Genomic DNA, 17096 nt, shown 5'->3' on the forward strand with positions numbered 1-17096 from the left:
GATCCACTGCGCCTGACGACCTGAGAGCAAAATTGAATAACTGCTCGACATCATTCTGAGGAACACGCGATTACAAATTTTGAACACCCCATATTGTAGTTAATAAAATAGTAGCAGCTTAACTTTTTCTTCAAGCCGAAAATGCTAGCGAAAACAAATTAGCGATAGCATAATGTCACTGATAGGACAAATTCCCTCTCAGGAAAAGTAAGGACGTGTTGATTAGGATAAAGCTAAATCTTCTTTTGCTGAGCAACCGAGGGTCGAACAGAGTCCAACATCAAATCGATCCACTGCGCCTCACGACCTGGAAGCAAAATTGAACGACTGCTCGAACTCATTCTGAGGAGCATGCGATTACAAATTTCGAGCACCCCATATTGTAGTTAATAAAATTGCAACAGCTGAACTTTTTCTTCGGCCGTAAAATTTAGAAATCTTGAACACCCAATATTGCAGTTAATAAAATTGCAGCAGCTTAAGTTTATCTTCAGATGTAAAATTCAAAAATCTTGAATACCCCATATTGCAGGTAATAAAATTGTAGTTGCTCAAATTACCTTCGGCCGAAAATTTTTTAAAATCTTGAACACCCAATATTGCCCATTTATTAATTTTAATAATTACCCATTCTTAACACCCAATTAATGAAATTGCAGCAGCTTAACTTTTTCTTTGGCTGTAAAATTTAAAAAACTTGAATACCCCATGTTGCAGATAATAAAATTGTAGTAGCTTAAATTTTATTATGTCGTAAAAATTTAAAAATCTTGAACACCCCATATTGCCCATTTATTAATGTTAAGAATTGCCCATTAATTAATTAATAAAATTGCAGCAGCTTAACTTTTTCTTCGGCTGTAAATGGCAGTGAAAACAAATAAGCAAGATAGTAGCCTATAATTTCGCTCATAGGATAATTTTGGACTCAGATAAAGTTAACAAAGGCATTGCAGACTGGATTGTACAAACATTTTGAAATCTATTTCTGCACTTCAAGTTAAGAGTGATTCAAATACAAATTCAAATTTAAATATTGATTATTTAAATATCCCATGCAATTACAAAATGTTAAAATATAGTTCACAATGACTGACAGAAAAATTTGTCAGCAATTTGTGCAATTTAATATCTGTTTACAAATATTACATATATCTGTTTAAATAGAGTACCAATGTAAAATACAGTAATATCTAGTATTGGTTCTTGCTTTTAAAAAAATGGGTGGAATAAGGCAATTTGAATGATATTGGAAAAAATTTGCGAATTAATTTTTTTTTAGGTAGGTAGGTATGCGTTTATCTCATCAAAGAAAAATTACTAAAATTGCACTTACAATCAATAATATGCTGCTCATTTTAGGGACCTAAAATGTCCCTGTTCAGCGTTGACCCTGTTAAAATGTCCCTGTTAACAGAAATGAACTTAGAATCAGTCAGATTGTCATCATACAGCAAAAACAGAATATAAAACGATCTTTGTCTCCAAAGAACAGATATTTTAAACTAAGTTTTCTTCAAGCTTTCTATTGGCAAGCATAAAGCATTTTATATATGGTTTTACTAGCATTAATTGTCAGTAAAATAAATAATTAAAACAATTACAAATAATTCGTTTAGTTTTAGTAGAATATTATTTATAGTTACTGGACAACGAATTGGACTAAGGAATGGCCAAGATTTTCTCACAGAACTAAAATATACCCCACAATATCCCAAAATAAAGTGTGACCAAGATTCGGTTTCACTGTTGTTTGTCAGTATATTTGAAATTTTGAGTGTTGCATAAGGTTAAAATATTCAAGCTAATAACATAACTATTCAGAAGTATTTGAAAAATATAATTATGAAACAATCCATTTTCTAGGTGATATGATATAGATTTTTACAAAAATTTAACTGTTGAAGAGGTAATTATCTGTCCGACAATTAACAATTAACTGTCCGGTAATTAGCCGGGTATCTTATAAAATACCCTATGTTTCATGCATTCTGCCATACGTACCTATTTTTTTAAGTAGATGTAACAGTAAAGAAGCAACATAAACAAAATCAAAAACAGAAATATGTATGAGGAATATTTAATTAAGTAAAATGAAAAGAACTAATGTACAATGAATGAAAAAAGGATGAAAGTAACAAAAATGAAAATAAAAAGAATTAAATAAAAAGAATGAAAGTAAAATGAAGTACTTTAAGAATGACATTAGTAAGTATTTTATGACATTAGTTAAAGCCGAAATTAAATTATCGTGTTTTAAATTGAAAATGTCTAAATTACCTAGACATTGAAATTTTATATACAAACTATTTGTTAATTCTAAGTAATAAAGCCAATGTTTCACAATTTCTCTGTGTACAGGTAAAAACCATGCAACTTGTGTTTCTTCGAAAGAAGGGCATTTACGTCTGTATGTTTACGGGTATGTGAAGGTATGTTTTTTAAAATCCAACAGGCATGCAACAGGCGTTATGATCGATGCTACATATGCCGTATACCAGCATATGCTGTGAGAAACACAACGATAAAAACAGGAAACAAAGACATGAAGAGAAACAGCAACACACAACAAAACCAAAGTTGACGAGTGGACGTCTGTATGTTTATGGGTATGTGAAGGTATGTTTTTTAAATCCAACAGGCGTTATAATCGATGCTACATATGCCGTATACCGACATATGCTGTGAGGAGAAACAACAACACACAATAAAACCAAAGTTGACAAGTGGACGTCTGTATGTTTATGGGTATATGAAGGTATGTTTCTAAATCCAACAGGCATGCAACGGGCGCTATAATCGAAACAATGATCAGTTAATAATCGATAAATTCGATTAATAGCAATCAGAATCAGCATCTATACGGCGCTATAATCGATACGATATCTGCACTAGACACAATACGATATCGTGTGATACAATCCAAAAAATGATCGGTTAATAATCGATAAATTCGATTAAAAGCAATAAAGATCAGCATCTATATGCATAATATGTAATTAATATTAATATGTGTAGCCCATTGTCCTTGCAAAGCTCCCACGAAAACCTCCGCCTTGTAATTGCCCATCCTGAAAGGTATGAAGTAAGTGTTGCCCGCCTTTGCTACTGTAATACCAAGCAGGTTTCCTCAAATTTTGCTTGACCTCCCTTTTCGTTTTTTTTTGTCTCTTTCTCATTTTAGAGAGGCTCTTCTTTTCCCTTCTTTTCTTTTCTCCTTCTTTTTTTCTACACCTGTGCATAAGTTTTATTTCCCAATACCTTTCGATTACAGCGTGTGTTGTAAGCCTTAGTATTATCCAACAAATAAATTAATCTAACCAAAAAACCAGCTAAATAATTTAAATAATAAATAACTTAATTTAATAATAAATAACTTAAATAACTTAATCAATAACTTAAAAACCAGCTAAATTACAAGGTAAAAAGAGCAAAAGACTGAAAAGACAAAAGAGCAAAAGACACGGTAAAAAGACTGGCAAAAGATGTGCAAAGTTTGATGAAATAAAGAAAAACTATATTTTAAAATGACAGTATATTCTGAAACATATTTATGCTATTTATTTACATATTTTGAAATCACAAGCAATATAGCAGAAAAAGGAAGAGGAAAAAGAAAAGCAAGAAAACATAAAATAAGAAAGAAGTAAAGTAAAAATAAAAAGTAATAGATAAAGCTAACAAATAATAAAAAGTAAGATGAGCAAGAAAAATATAGAAAAAAAGACAGAGTAAGAATCATAGAAGAAGAAGAAGGAAAATACAGACGTCTTTATGTTACTCAAATCTATAAGGTATTTATTTCCCTCTTACCCTAAGATCAACCTGAGTTTTCGTTTTTTCAGTTTTCCATGATCTTCCAAAGTCTTTCAAACTATACATAGACATCATGGACAAACTTAAATGAAAACTCCATTTACATAAACTCAGTTCAAATATGAACCTCATCGAGCACATTAGCATGACAATAATTCGATAAAAACATTCTAAGACAAAAAGCCTTAACCGTGAGAACCAACTTTAGCTGGCTGTTCATTAGTACTTCCATTCCTCTTCCCCCTTGAGGGTCCCAGTGGTTCATTTCCTTACCTATTAAGTCAGCCTTGTTGTCGATAGGACCTTTCCCGTTACAACAATCCTTTCTTTGTAGCTTAAAAGATAACATTTACATCCCTACTAGGACTTAGGTGGAAAAGTTGTGGTGAAGCATCATGAGTGTCGCCAGTAAGTTTATTGGGGGGAGGAGGGGGTTGGTAACAAGAGCTTTCTTATCAATGAGTTTAAATGGTAATATTTATTATTTCAAATATACAGTGTTCAACGTCCTCTTGTTTCTCAGGAACACCCCCTCCCTTCCTACTAGTGTCCATAGGAAACATCCTTATAAGATGAGTCTATTCGACACTGATTATTCAGAGGAGAGTGACCAGTGGTTTCAATATAGATATTCGTTTTGTTTTTTCCTTAAGTTTGTATCATCAGTGCTGGAAGTTTTGTTTATAATGTGAGCTGTTCTTATTTATTTATTGTTATAAAAAAATTTTCTTCCTATTCTTCGTTTTGTTCAATTGTCGTGTTTTTTTTTTTTTTTTTTTTTTTTTTTTTTTTTTTTTTTTTTTTTTTTTTTTTTTTTTTGTGTATTATGTTTTAAAGAGTTTGTTTTCCTCCTTGTTGTCGTTTTCTTTTTCTTTTCTGTTGAGAAAGGCTCCAGGACACGGGGCCGAAATATACGGAATATTTTTTATTTTATTTTTTTCAATTAAAAAATAGTTTTGTTTTTATTTTTTGTTCACTGCTTTGTTGAAATTAAAACCCGTTTTCTCTTGCTTAATTTTATGTAAATGAAAAAGCAGTGTGGTCTAAGAAATTATTTTCGAAGAACTCGCCCTTAAAACATCGTAATAATTGGAAGGAAACATTTATAAATAATAAAAAAACAATAAAATGGAAATAAAATAAAATGATAAAAACAATAGAATAAGTAAAATCATTATCAAAGCATTGTATTGCGAATATTAAAAAACAGAAGTTAGAGGACGGAGTAGCAGTCCACCTTCACATTTAAGAGAGCCTTAGGTCAAACAGCTCGTAATATGAAACTGTAAGTAAAGAGCAACGCTTGTCAACAGAAATTCAAGTTTCGATTAAAATATATGCAACAACTAAATCTATCATTTGGAAAAGACTTTGTGAAGTTCATCTGCATGAAAATAATTAAAACAAAAACTTTTTAAACAAAACTAACCTTGACTATGGACACCAGTTTTAGTTGGATGTTCATTAAAGCTTCCATTTCTCCTCGCCCTAGGTGGTGCCACAGGACCGTTCTCTTTCCTATTCAGTCGACGTTGCTGCCGTTCTTTAGAGTCTGCTAGATCAGCTATCCTTGATAATTTTTCTTTATAAAGTTTGGAAGAAATAACAGCTTCATACGACGGAGGTTCCCGGAATGGTGGCGACGAAATATAATCTTCTGACTTGCTTCGTATTGGGCCATCTAGAGGTTTCAAAGACTGAGGAGGTGCAGTTTTTGGTGTCTCAGTAGGTTCTGAAATACATCTCAGATCCTTCAGTAGTTTCGTAATTTCATCCGTTTTTTGCACAAAATATTCATTTTCAGTCACTGACAGCTCAGGTTGAATTTTAATATCTTTCATGGATATACTTTTTTTTAAAGGTAAGTTTGCATATAATGGCTCCGAATCAGAGGACAACCAAACTTTTTCATACCGTGATACTGGATTTTTCGAGTCATTTAAACACGGATCTTTTAAAAAAATATCACCAACATTGTCGTAATTTCCACTCTTAGGACTAGATCCATACTTAACTTGTAATACAACAGGTACTGATATCTCTTCTCCCAGTTTTTTCCTTCTCTCATCTTTGTCTCTTTTTTCCTCTTCCATTATTCCCTCTCCTAAATCATCTTTCCTCGCGTTCGTCGTCACTTTAACTGGGATTTGAGTTTTTTGAGCATTTCTTGATTTTGAAACATCTGGCGTTTTATAATTCGCTTGAAAAGTAGTGCTTGTATTTATGTGACAAATCAGTGGTTTAATATCAGATGATTGTTTCTCCCCATTCAAAAGTTTTGAGGAGTCACTTGTCCTATCGATAGAGCCAACAAGGCCAGCTAAGTGAGAACTTCCTTCACTAAGATTAGAATGCGATTTCCGAAATTCTCTTGATCTTTCAAGGCTAACAGTTGCAAACTCATTTGATTGTAAATCTGAAGATTTCCTTGACAAAAAAGGAGACAGAGACATCTTCTTTTTTGTTGTAGGAACGTTTTCTTCAAAAGGCTTTCGTAGAAGATTTGGACTAACTGATGATATTTTTTTATTCCGAGCAGATATTAAATTCGGTACTGAAACCTGTTTGGGGAAACAATGCATCTGAACAGGACGAATAGATACCGTCTCTACCTCACAATCCCGAGACTCATACGCGTCACTATCTTTTATCAAACTGACATAGAATCGACTATCACTGACATCTTTAGGTTGAGGACGGACAAAAACACGTTCAGGCACAACCTCAGAAACGTCAGGTACAAGATAACGCCTCTCTAATACTGGACTAGTTGGCCTCACTTTAATATCAGATATGCTGGATGGCACTTTCAGGGATTTACTTCGTTTGATTGCCGCACTGATTTTGCCACCTTTAGCTTTGGCTTTTATATCTGATGGCTTAGTTCTTGAATGTTTTGGCTCTGGACTTGATGACAATAAGTTTCGCCTAAAGAAACTTTGAGCCACATTCTGGCTATCAGCATGTTCTGGGCCACTATTCTTTTCGCTTTTGAGTGCAATTGCCGTCAACTCTTCATAAGAACTACCTGGCGTTCTGTTAACAGGAGATACTGAACTTACACTCTTGCTATGACTATCTACACTGTTATTTCTCGAATGTCTGGGAGTACATTCTAAACTATTTGAAAAAGATTTCATCAAAGGAGAAAAGTTCTCTCGTCTCCTCTCGGGCAAAGGAGGAGGTACTAATGATTCATTCTTTCCTGTCAAATCATTTCCTACTTCTTTCTTGCTCCCTGAAAGATAGGAACCATTAATTTTTTTTTTTCATAGAAAAACTAATTAAAAATAGCTTCTGCAAAAGGACTGCAAGCACTGCAAGAGAACTGCAAGAAGTGTAAAATTTGCAAGGAGAAATTATATACACAAAAGTAAAATTGTCACAAGTCAAAAAAATAAGCTACCTTTGACATAAGCTGTAATTATTCAGTACTTATTTATTCTATATTTATTTTCTATTTAGATTATATGTACATATATATATATATATATATATATATATATATATATATATATATATATATATATATATATATATATATTCTCACATTTTTCTTTTAGTTGTTTCAAATTTTATGAAGGTATTCATAACATTGGGCAAATTGGAGAGCTTATGGCCCTTGCTCAGAGACTGGGGAGAGGCGTGTCAACCTCAAAGACATAGTTATTTGACCTTTGAAGTATTTTAAATCAGATGGCTATCTCAGAATTTCGATATGATGCGTTTTGGGGGAAAAGACTTGGAAAAGGAGGGTGGTTGCCTTTTGACCACTCCTGACACGTTAACAAGGGCACTATGACTTTTGATTACCAATCGAAGCTTACACGATCATCAGTTTCATAAAATCAGATATATATATATATATATATATATATATATATATATATATATATATATATATATATATATATATATATTCTCACATTTTTCTTTTAGTTGTTTCAAATTTTATAAAGGTATTATGCCCGTATCCCGTTTAGTCAGTGTTGTCATGATGAACCTTAAAAATAAATAAAGCAAACTAGCAAATTAAATTTGTCAACGCTTTCCATCCGTTCAAGTTAAAATATTAACAATTTGCTGATTCCCAAATACAACTGCACCTTCAAAGGAAAGCTACACCTTCTTAAGCTTCGCATCCAATCACCCTCTTTATCTTCAGTCAATTTTTAGTTCTATAAGGAACTCGAAGGATTTAAAACAGCCTATTTTATTTTATTCTATAAAATATTTCTAGCCTATAGAATAATTCTAGCCCATTCTAATAGAATATTCTATTCTTTAAAACAGCCTAAACATAACAAGCTGATTAAACGGGTCTGCCGTATTTCCGAAGTCATCCAAGAATCGCCCAAAAAACAACCAACGTACGCTGCTTCTTTCCAAAAGATAAAGAAAAACAACAACAATTTGATCTAATAACACCCTATACATCCCAACTCTAATTATGAAAGGTAAAATAAAAGTATTAGCTGTGTTTTTTTAATTATATTTTTTTTTATTTTCCCTCTGCATCGGCCCAAATGAGAAAGGCCCAGTTTTGCCAAAAAGTTATATATGTATATTTTTACACATTTTTAAACTACCCCATAGTATTCAGATTCACCTACCACTATCTACAATATAATCATGAGAGGTACCTTAAAAACAATAAAATCTGCTTGTATAAAACTTAAATTGGATCCCCAGAACTCAAGAATCTAATAAAAATCTAAACTGAGGAAACTAAACTAAATCTCAAGTTATGCTTTTTTACCGTTCTAATCCTGCTGGGTATTGTCACAGGCAAATATAAAATTGAATCCAAAGATAATTAAGGTTTTTGATTGTTAAATTGAATTGATTTCTAAGGAAAAATTGTCTCTTTGGGAATTTTAAATTGCACTTACTGGTATATTTAAACACTCTTTTTCTTGCAGCCTGTTTATTTCATGTATATAAAAAAAAAAAAAAAAAAAAAAAAAAAAAAAAAAAAAAAAAAAAAAAAAAAAAACAGGTATCATGTTTGTCCTCACAGCGTCCAGCCAGGAGAGCCTAGGTCTAGAAGCTAAACACTTAGCCCCTCACTCTCTACTGCAGCAGGCCTAGTTACAGTAGCACCGTCTTCGTCCCAAGCTTAGGTTACTCGATGGTGAGATTTCTCGATTTTTTTTTTAGGGTGGACCGAAAAAAAAATCGAAAGCTATAACGCGAAGGTGGCCAACTCTTCAAAGGATAGCGAATCCCAAAATTCCTCGCTGTTACAGATATATCAATTTTGTCATCATATATGCAACACTGCTGTTAACGAAAAACCCGTATGTGAATAGACCCCATGTCAGGTAATCAGTAATTTTAAGAAAGTCATCTGTCATATCCGCTTAAGGTAAGTTTTGTTCTGAAAGAACTTCTAGTCCTAGGTTGCCTAACTTAGGTTCCAACGAATAAGCGCCGAAAAACTACTGAGCCAGAAAAATATGATTTGGGGGAAAATGTTTATGAAACATTCAGGATATTAATAGTGAATCCCAATCTGGTACACCCTCTGGGAATTAGGGTGTCATTCTTGGGGAAAATAAATTAAAAAAGAAAAATTTCTTTTTTAATTTTTATGAAGAACAGGAATCTTGAAAAGCATAACTAAAAAGCCATAAATAAGGAGGTAAATAGATAGATAATAAGGATATATATACAAATAAGGAGCAACCAATGCAGTAGCTCACTTCAACTCACAGAGTGAGTCAAAGGGAAAAGGGTTGAATTATCCCGACTGAAAAGCCCATGTTTGCTGAAACAGAAAAAGAAGAAGAATAAGCCATGCATAGAAAATTAGACATTTGCTGAAAAAGAAGAAGAAGAAGACTTCAAATCCTCAAATTTGCAGGAAGTCTTGGTAAATTAACAAACCATTGCAAGAATTTCAACGTTCTTTCAAATAATGATGGCTGCCACCACCAAAAAAAAAAAACAAAAAACCCCTGGCAGTGACAAAAGCCAATACATGAAGCTTTTAGATAGCATAGTGCTTGAGAAGTGGTAGCCCATCGCTTCTTGTAATTTCAGTACGCTTTGAAGTTTGACCTACGGTTATAACCTCTTATTAAAGAAATAATAATAATTTTCTTTTAGTTAAATCCACAATTAAAAGAAGAAAATCATTATAATAACCAGAATAACCAGAAGAAAATCACAGTAAGGGGAAGTCAAGCCCATGAGACTTTTGGAAACAAGGTCACTAGAAAAAGGTCAATAACCTTTTTGAACAACGAAATATTAACCCTGTAGGCAACCCTGATCTAGATAGCTGTCAAGATATAGTCACCAGATTCAATTTTCTGGTGATTTGTTAGTTAACTATTTTTTTTTTTTTTTTTTTTTAGACAAAGCTTTTACATGTAAATCAAGACAAGTAAAAGGAGATTTTCTTATTGCGTTTTAACGTAGACTTATACATTTCCAAAAAAAAAATAAAAAATAAATGTGATAATCAGTACAAGTATTTTTGGTTGCATATGTTTACATACCGTTAAAATGTCCATATTATTCTCTAACAGCAAGGACATAAATGCTAAGAAAGAAATATACAACTTGATTATACAATTCTGAAAAAGCTATATGCCAGATATGCCCCTCACTCAGACTATTTGTCTGGCTCCAATTAGCCATGGCTCTTAACGTTTTCATCACAGTCCACCAATATTGATTTCAATTCAATACGTTTTCCGGATGTAATAACTACCGTTGCAATTACGTTTCAGCCAGTTCCGGATATAGCTTTAGGTTGTTCTTTTATGTATTTCATTACAAACTGTCGAAAAAAATCTTTGCCTACCACCACATTTCCGTGAAACAGCACGCACTAATTACTGAACGGGGAATCAAATAGTATACTTTGTTTTTGCTTTCTGTATTCTGTGTTCTAGATAATATTATCAAAATATACTGTGCTTGAAATATCACTTCATTTCATGGATAAAAAAAAAATACACCAATATAAGCAATGACTAGTTGACTACCAACCCAATTAAGGACATCACGACATTCATCTCTTTCCTATAGCCTACATTTAGCCTATAGACTATAGCTTATTTCCTAAAAAATATACCTATGGAAAAAAAGTACAGGTAACTTATAAGAGTGGAAACTGGTGGCAGTGTCGAAAAAAAATCATCCGCACCATCTAGCATCTGGCGACATTTGGCATTTTTCAAGCTTCATAATAGTTTTTCTATTAGGAATTGATACCAGACACTTATTATTAACAGCCTAATTTTAAAAATTACACTAGTAAATTATTTTTTCTTATTATTACGCAGAAAAAAATGTGAATGTCACCAAACGCTAGATGACATTGGAAGTTTTTTTTTTGTCAAAACAAGCACCAGTTCCGACTCCCAAGTTACCCATACTCTTTGCCTGTGAACATATAAATCTCCTCAGACAAAATTACCTTTAGCAATAACGTAGATATTTTCATAGTTAGCTTCATCTTTTTCATCAGTTCTTGGTCTACCATTAATATCCAGATTTTCATAAGGATGAGAGTCAATCACTTTCAGCTGATCTAAGAACAGGTCTCGTACAGCTCTATGAACTAAAATATATTGTTCTTTGGTTTGCACCATTGCTATTCTCTGACGCCTCATATCACGAACAAGTTCAAATAAGCTGAAGTCGGTTGTTAGTTTCTAAAATTAAGAAAAAGAGAGTCATTAAAGTAAAAGAAAGAAAGAAAAATAAAGTCAAAGAAAAAAAGAAAAAAGAACTAGTAAAGTAACAAACTATATTGCTGTATCCAGTATTGTACTAACAATACTAAAAGTGTTGTACAATGTGTACAAATTGTTTCCTTTGTTTGTTATTTTCCTTTTTGTAATTATAGTCCGTGAATTTTTAAAACATTAAATATCTATCTATTTTATGTGCCACATTATGAGGAATTATTTTAGTTAGTTTTATGGTATTTTGTGCTTTATTATGTGTGTTTCTGTTTTTATAATTGTTAGATTCTTTTATGGTAATTGTTATTTGTGTTATGATTTTGGGTGCAAATGTGTTTTCTTTTTGCCATAGCCCAAAAGAGCCATCTACTGCTACTGTTACCCCCTGAGGGTTGTATTCAAGGTTTTCACACGTCTGAGGTAACTGCCAATAGCCGTTTGCTAAGCTGTTCCCAAAGGGAGAATAAGCCGGATTATGTTAATCAGGAGGGTTGAAGTATGACTGAACAAACATTGGCCTGTTCCTCTGAACATTGGTTCTTATTTCAGGAGTTCTCATTGGTTCTCATTGCTTCTGTAAATATTTCAGGAGTTGGGAAATGTCAGACTCCACCTTTAGGGGGCGAAAGTGACGATACCTAACCAACCCAAGAGTATAGGAGAATAATAAGTGGGAACTGGTGCAGTATTGACAAAAAAAATAAGCACCATATATCGTTTGGTGAGACTTGACATTTTTTTTAAGCTTTCCTAACCAACCCAAGAGTATGGGAGAATAATAAAAGTGGGAACTGGTACAGTATTGACGAAAAAAAACAAAAAACATAAGCACCGTATAGCGTTTGGTGGAACATGACTTAATAATAAAAGTAGGAACTGGTACAGTATTGACAAAAAAAAAAACATAAGCACCATATATCGTTTGGTAAGACTTGACATTTTTTTAAGCTTTCCTAACCAACCCAAGAGTATGGGAAAATAATAAAGGTTGGAAGTGGTACAGTATTGATAAAAAAAAAAAACATAAGCACCATATAGCGTTTGGTGAAACTTGACATTTTTTTAAGCTTTGCAATAATCTTTTTTTTGTCAGGAACTGAGATCAAACACTTAATGCTACCCTAGTTTTACCAGTCACACTAATTAAATTGAATAATCTCATTTTTACACTGAAAAAATGCTAAGTGTCGTCAGACGCTAGATGGAGTTGATATTTTTTTCGACACTAGCGACAGTTCTCACTTTCATAGGTTACCCAAATCTTTGACCCAACCCCTAATAAAGATATTACCTTACATATTTCTATTCATTTTTCTTGAAGAGTGCTTTACTACAGAATAGTTAGTTATTAAATAAAATAGTTAACCGTGTCAACACCTTGGGATCGATAAAGCTTTAAAATTCAACTCGGGTTATGGGATGGAACGACATTTACATATGCCATCGTTTCTATTTATATTTTAAATTAATTTGTCAACCGGGTGAACAAATATTCGACTGAACCGAGAAAAGTAAACCAAATTATTACCCACAAGATGACCAATTTTTCAATTGGGTGATTTGAGATCAAATTGGCAAAGCGGAATTCGAGCCCTGTTAGACGTTTTATTCAAGTAAAGCCCAAAAAAAGTTTGATGGGGTGATATTTACATTGGCCATTGTCTCTATTTATGTTCTTAATCATTTTGCCAGTCCGAGGAAGCAACAAAGAAGTAAACCAAATTATTACCCATAAGAAGACCGATTTTTCTACTGGGTGATTTGAAATCAAATTGGCAAAGCGGAATTTGAGCCCTGTTAGAGGATCCAGGTGAAGCCCAAAAAAGTTTGATGGGGCGCATTGGCCATTGTTTTTATTTACATTCTAAATTATTTTGTCTGCTGGATGAACGGATATTCGACTGAACAAACGAAAAGTAAACCAAATTATTATCCACAAGATGACTGATTTTTCCACTGGGTGATTTGAAATCAAATTGGCAAAGCGGAATTTAAGCCCTGTTAGAGGATTCAGGTGAAGCCCAAAAAATTTTGATGGGGCGCATTGGCCATTGTTTCTATTTACATTCTAAATTATTTTTTCTGCTGGATAAACGGATATTCGACTGAACAAACGAAAAGTGAACCAAATTATTATCCACAAGATGACTGATTTTTCCACTGGGTGATTTGAAATCAAATTGGCAAAGCGGAATTTAAGCCCTGTTAGAGGATTCAGGTGAAGCCCAAAAAATTTTGATGGGGCGCATTGGCCATTGTTTCTATTTTCATTCTAAATTATTTTGTCTGCTGGATGAACGGATATTCGACTGAACAAACGAAAAGTAAACCAAATTATTATCCACAAGATGACTGATTTTTCCACTGGGTGATTTGAAATCAAATTGGCAAAGCGGAATTTAAGCCCTGTTAGAGGATTCAGGTGAAGCCCGAAAAATTCTGATGGGGCGCATTGGCCATTGTTTCTATTTACATTCTAAATTATTTTTTCTGCTGGATAAACGGATATTCGACTGAACAAACGAAAAGTAAACCACATTATTATCCACAAGATGACTGATTTTTCCACTGGGTGATTTGAAATCAAATTGGCAAAGCGGAATTTAAGCTCTGTTAGAGGATTCAGGTGAAGCCCAAAAAATTTTGATGGGGCGTATCGGCCATTGTTTCTATTTACATTCTAAATTATTTTGTCTGCTGGATGAACGGATATTCGACTGAACAAACGAAAAGTAAACCAAATTATTATCCACAAGATAATTGATTTTTCCACCGGGTGGTAAGAAATCAAATTGGCAAAGCGGAATTCGAGCCATGTTAGAACATTTAAGTGAAGCTCAAAAAAGTTTTATGGGGTGATATGCCAGCCGGATGAACGAATATTCAACCGAAGTGTGGGAGGGGGCTTATACGATATCAAACAATATCTAAACTTATATTATATGATATCTAAACAAACGCAAAAATTGTAAAACTTACGCAGTACAAATAAGGAAAATTGAGTATAGATCATTGTTTATTTCTCTAAAACACAGGCTTATTCATGCTATATCTATCTATATCATGAAGATCCGGCCTATGCTTATATTGGTAATTATCGGCCTTAAGACCTTAAACTGCAGGGAACAGACAGTTCCAGTAGCCTACTTGCACTTCCTACAAACCATTCTATTTTTTTTCTTTAATTTACTTCTGTTTTGCTTTATTGTGTTTTCTATCTGTTAACTGACAGTATTATAATCTTTCATAATTGTTCGACATAAAAAAAACTGTTAGCTATTATAATAATTGTAATCATGTTAAAGGTATAAAAAAGGAGTTTTTTCATATGAATAATGTATTGGTTTTCGAAGCATCGAATAAATAATCAAAATAAAACTGACTAGAAGTCAAAAAGAGTCTTTTTTGGTTCCCAAGTGCTATTTTTCAGAAAAAGAAGAAGAAAAAATGAACAAAACATGCCCCTGCTCTAAGCAGTCCCCAGACATAGTCCAAAGCACAAATTGTTCCAGTTCTTCCACAACCAGCTGAACAATGAACAAGAAGTGGGAGGGTTTCAGATGCTTGACAGTCTCGAACCCAACGGACCATTTCCAATAAAGGTCGAATCTGAGTGGGTACTCCATGGTCAGGCCACGCCCAGTAGTGAAATTGAGCAACTGTCCTTATAACTGAAATAAAAACGACACTAAACTTGGAATGCAAATAAGTAAACGAATTTGAGAAACTGAAAAATCAGAGCTATCTAGCATTACCCATCAAAATTATTAAGGTAGGTACCACCCACATTTTTTACCAGCCTACGTTCTGCATACTACCAAAGCCCTGACTATAAAAATATAATGACTGTCCTGAAAATATAGTAGAAAAGGTGAAAAAGCAAACGAAGCGAGAAAGATTCAGATAGTAATAAACTTTAACTATTCAGACCGTTGAATTAAAAATCGGTTTGCGGAGGAACTTTTTTCTTAATACTTTAAAAACAAGATTATTTCCAGGATCGTTGAATATCGGGATTATATTCAAGATTGTTCTTGAATATCAATTCATATTATTCTCAGGATTTGACATTTTGGCTAGCTCTATAAAGTTTTGTAGGCTCTCCTACTTTCTTTAAAATGTCACCTTAAGTTATCTAGCTTATTTATCAAGTTATAAGTAATTTCGTTATTTTTCTTAGGCTTTCAAAAACGGAATATAACACTTATACTGACAATTACCAGACAAATACCGAACTAATACCCTGACAAGGATAGAATGAGTATAAAAGGTTGGAGCTGTTCCTGTGTTGATAAATGGTTTGGGGTCTTTGTCATAAGTTCCTTCTTTCGTTAGTATTACTGGAAGTTAATCCTGCTTGTGTGTCCGCATAGTATCGTCAGGGTAAACCTTCCATAAATTTACCTAGCCAGAATTGCGACTCCAAATGGCGCTAAAAGGCGACCTTGAGGAGTGGTGCCCCTCGAGAAAACTATAGCCTAATAAACGACACACCACTACACTGGATTATGATTAATGGATCATTCTTCTGGGTTTTGTTTGTTTTGGTGGGCTTTTTGGGCTGAAAACCTCTGCCCAGGGAAGTTAGCCGCTACACTTAGCCGCTAGATGACCAAAGTCCTGAGAATTATAGCAGCGGCGTAGGAGATGGATAAACTCATCGATACGAATCCCTTCAGAACCAAACACAGGAGGACTTCGTATAGCGTGATCCTGATCGGCCTTAGCGGAAAACTGTAATTTGAACGACCTTGTTGTTCTGATTTGTTCTGCTTTTCCAGTCCTATGGTGGCGCAGTGGATTTGACCTTAGCTTGGTAATACGGGACCCAGAGATCGAATCATGCTGCAGCAATGAACTGCAGGGCCGACGCAGGGACCTTAGTAGTCAAGAAGCGTCGTTAATCTGATACAATACAATGTTCTGCTTTTCCACAATTTGGAACCATGGTTACTAGACTGTCCGCATCAATTTCCACAGGTATAATTCGAGCTATACCCGTAAAGGTGGGAGTTTTCGTTTTGGGATACAGTGTTGCATTATCTACATTTAGAATAGTCACACTGAGCTTTTCGGCCGCTTGTTTGTCTTTCAAGCATATTCGCCATTTAGTTGGGGTTTGCTTCAGTTGCTCTTGGTAATAAGGGTATCTACCTTCGTATTTAGTTCGTTGATGTCTGTCGTAACAAATGCACTGATTTGACTTCCGCATGAAGGAACTTACTGAGGTTCGGCAATGACAAAAGTCTGTAGCTCTATGCTTTTTACATCACATTCTTTGAGTATTTTTATTATGTCGAGAACTTTTTCACAGTCATTTTGCCGCATTGAAGGGCGTACATTTGCATGAATGATAGAAAAGATGAGAATCTTTGCTTCCTTAATAGATTCTCTTTCGAAGAAGTCGGTGCACGTTTTAACTAATTAATCCTTCGGTATACCACCATGCATTGACCTGAGCAGATAGTTCAACACAGCATTCCAGATTAGGTTTTTGGATTTATTCATTTCGGCCCAAAAATATTCTCCAAGACAATCACCGGCAACGCCGTGCACGGCAACAAGTTCAAATTAGCA

At 33.8% G+C, this 17096-nt stretch overlaps 1 protein-coding gene across 1 annotated transcript in view; it reads right to left on the reverse strand.

Annotated features, from left to right (window-relative positions):
* Nucleotides 1–17096, reverse strand: part of LOC136037754 (uncharacterized) — a 95225-nt gene that overhangs the window by 19301 nt on the left and 58828 nt on the right. Inside the window, exons 6-8 of the mRNA XM_065720552.1 lie at nucleotides 14982–15190; nucleotides 11249–11486; nucleotides 5246–7054 (exon numbers count right to left, since the gene is read on the reverse strand). Of these exons, the coding sequence (XP_065576624.1) occupies nucleotides 5246–7054; nucleotides 11249–11486; nucleotides 14982–15190 (2256 nt within the window). The remainder of the gene's footprint in view (nucleotides 1–5245; nucleotides 7055–11248; nucleotides 11487–14981; nucleotides 15191–17096) is intronic.

The sequence above is a fragment of the Artemia franciscana genome, chromosome 17 (assembly GCF_032884065.1).
Source record: "Artemia franciscana chromosome 17, ASM3288406v1, whole genome shotgun sequence".
In the NCBI taxonomy this organism is placed as follows: domain Eukaryota; kingdom Metazoa; phylum Arthropoda; class Branchiopoda; order Anostraca; family Artemiidae; genus Artemia; species Artemia franciscana.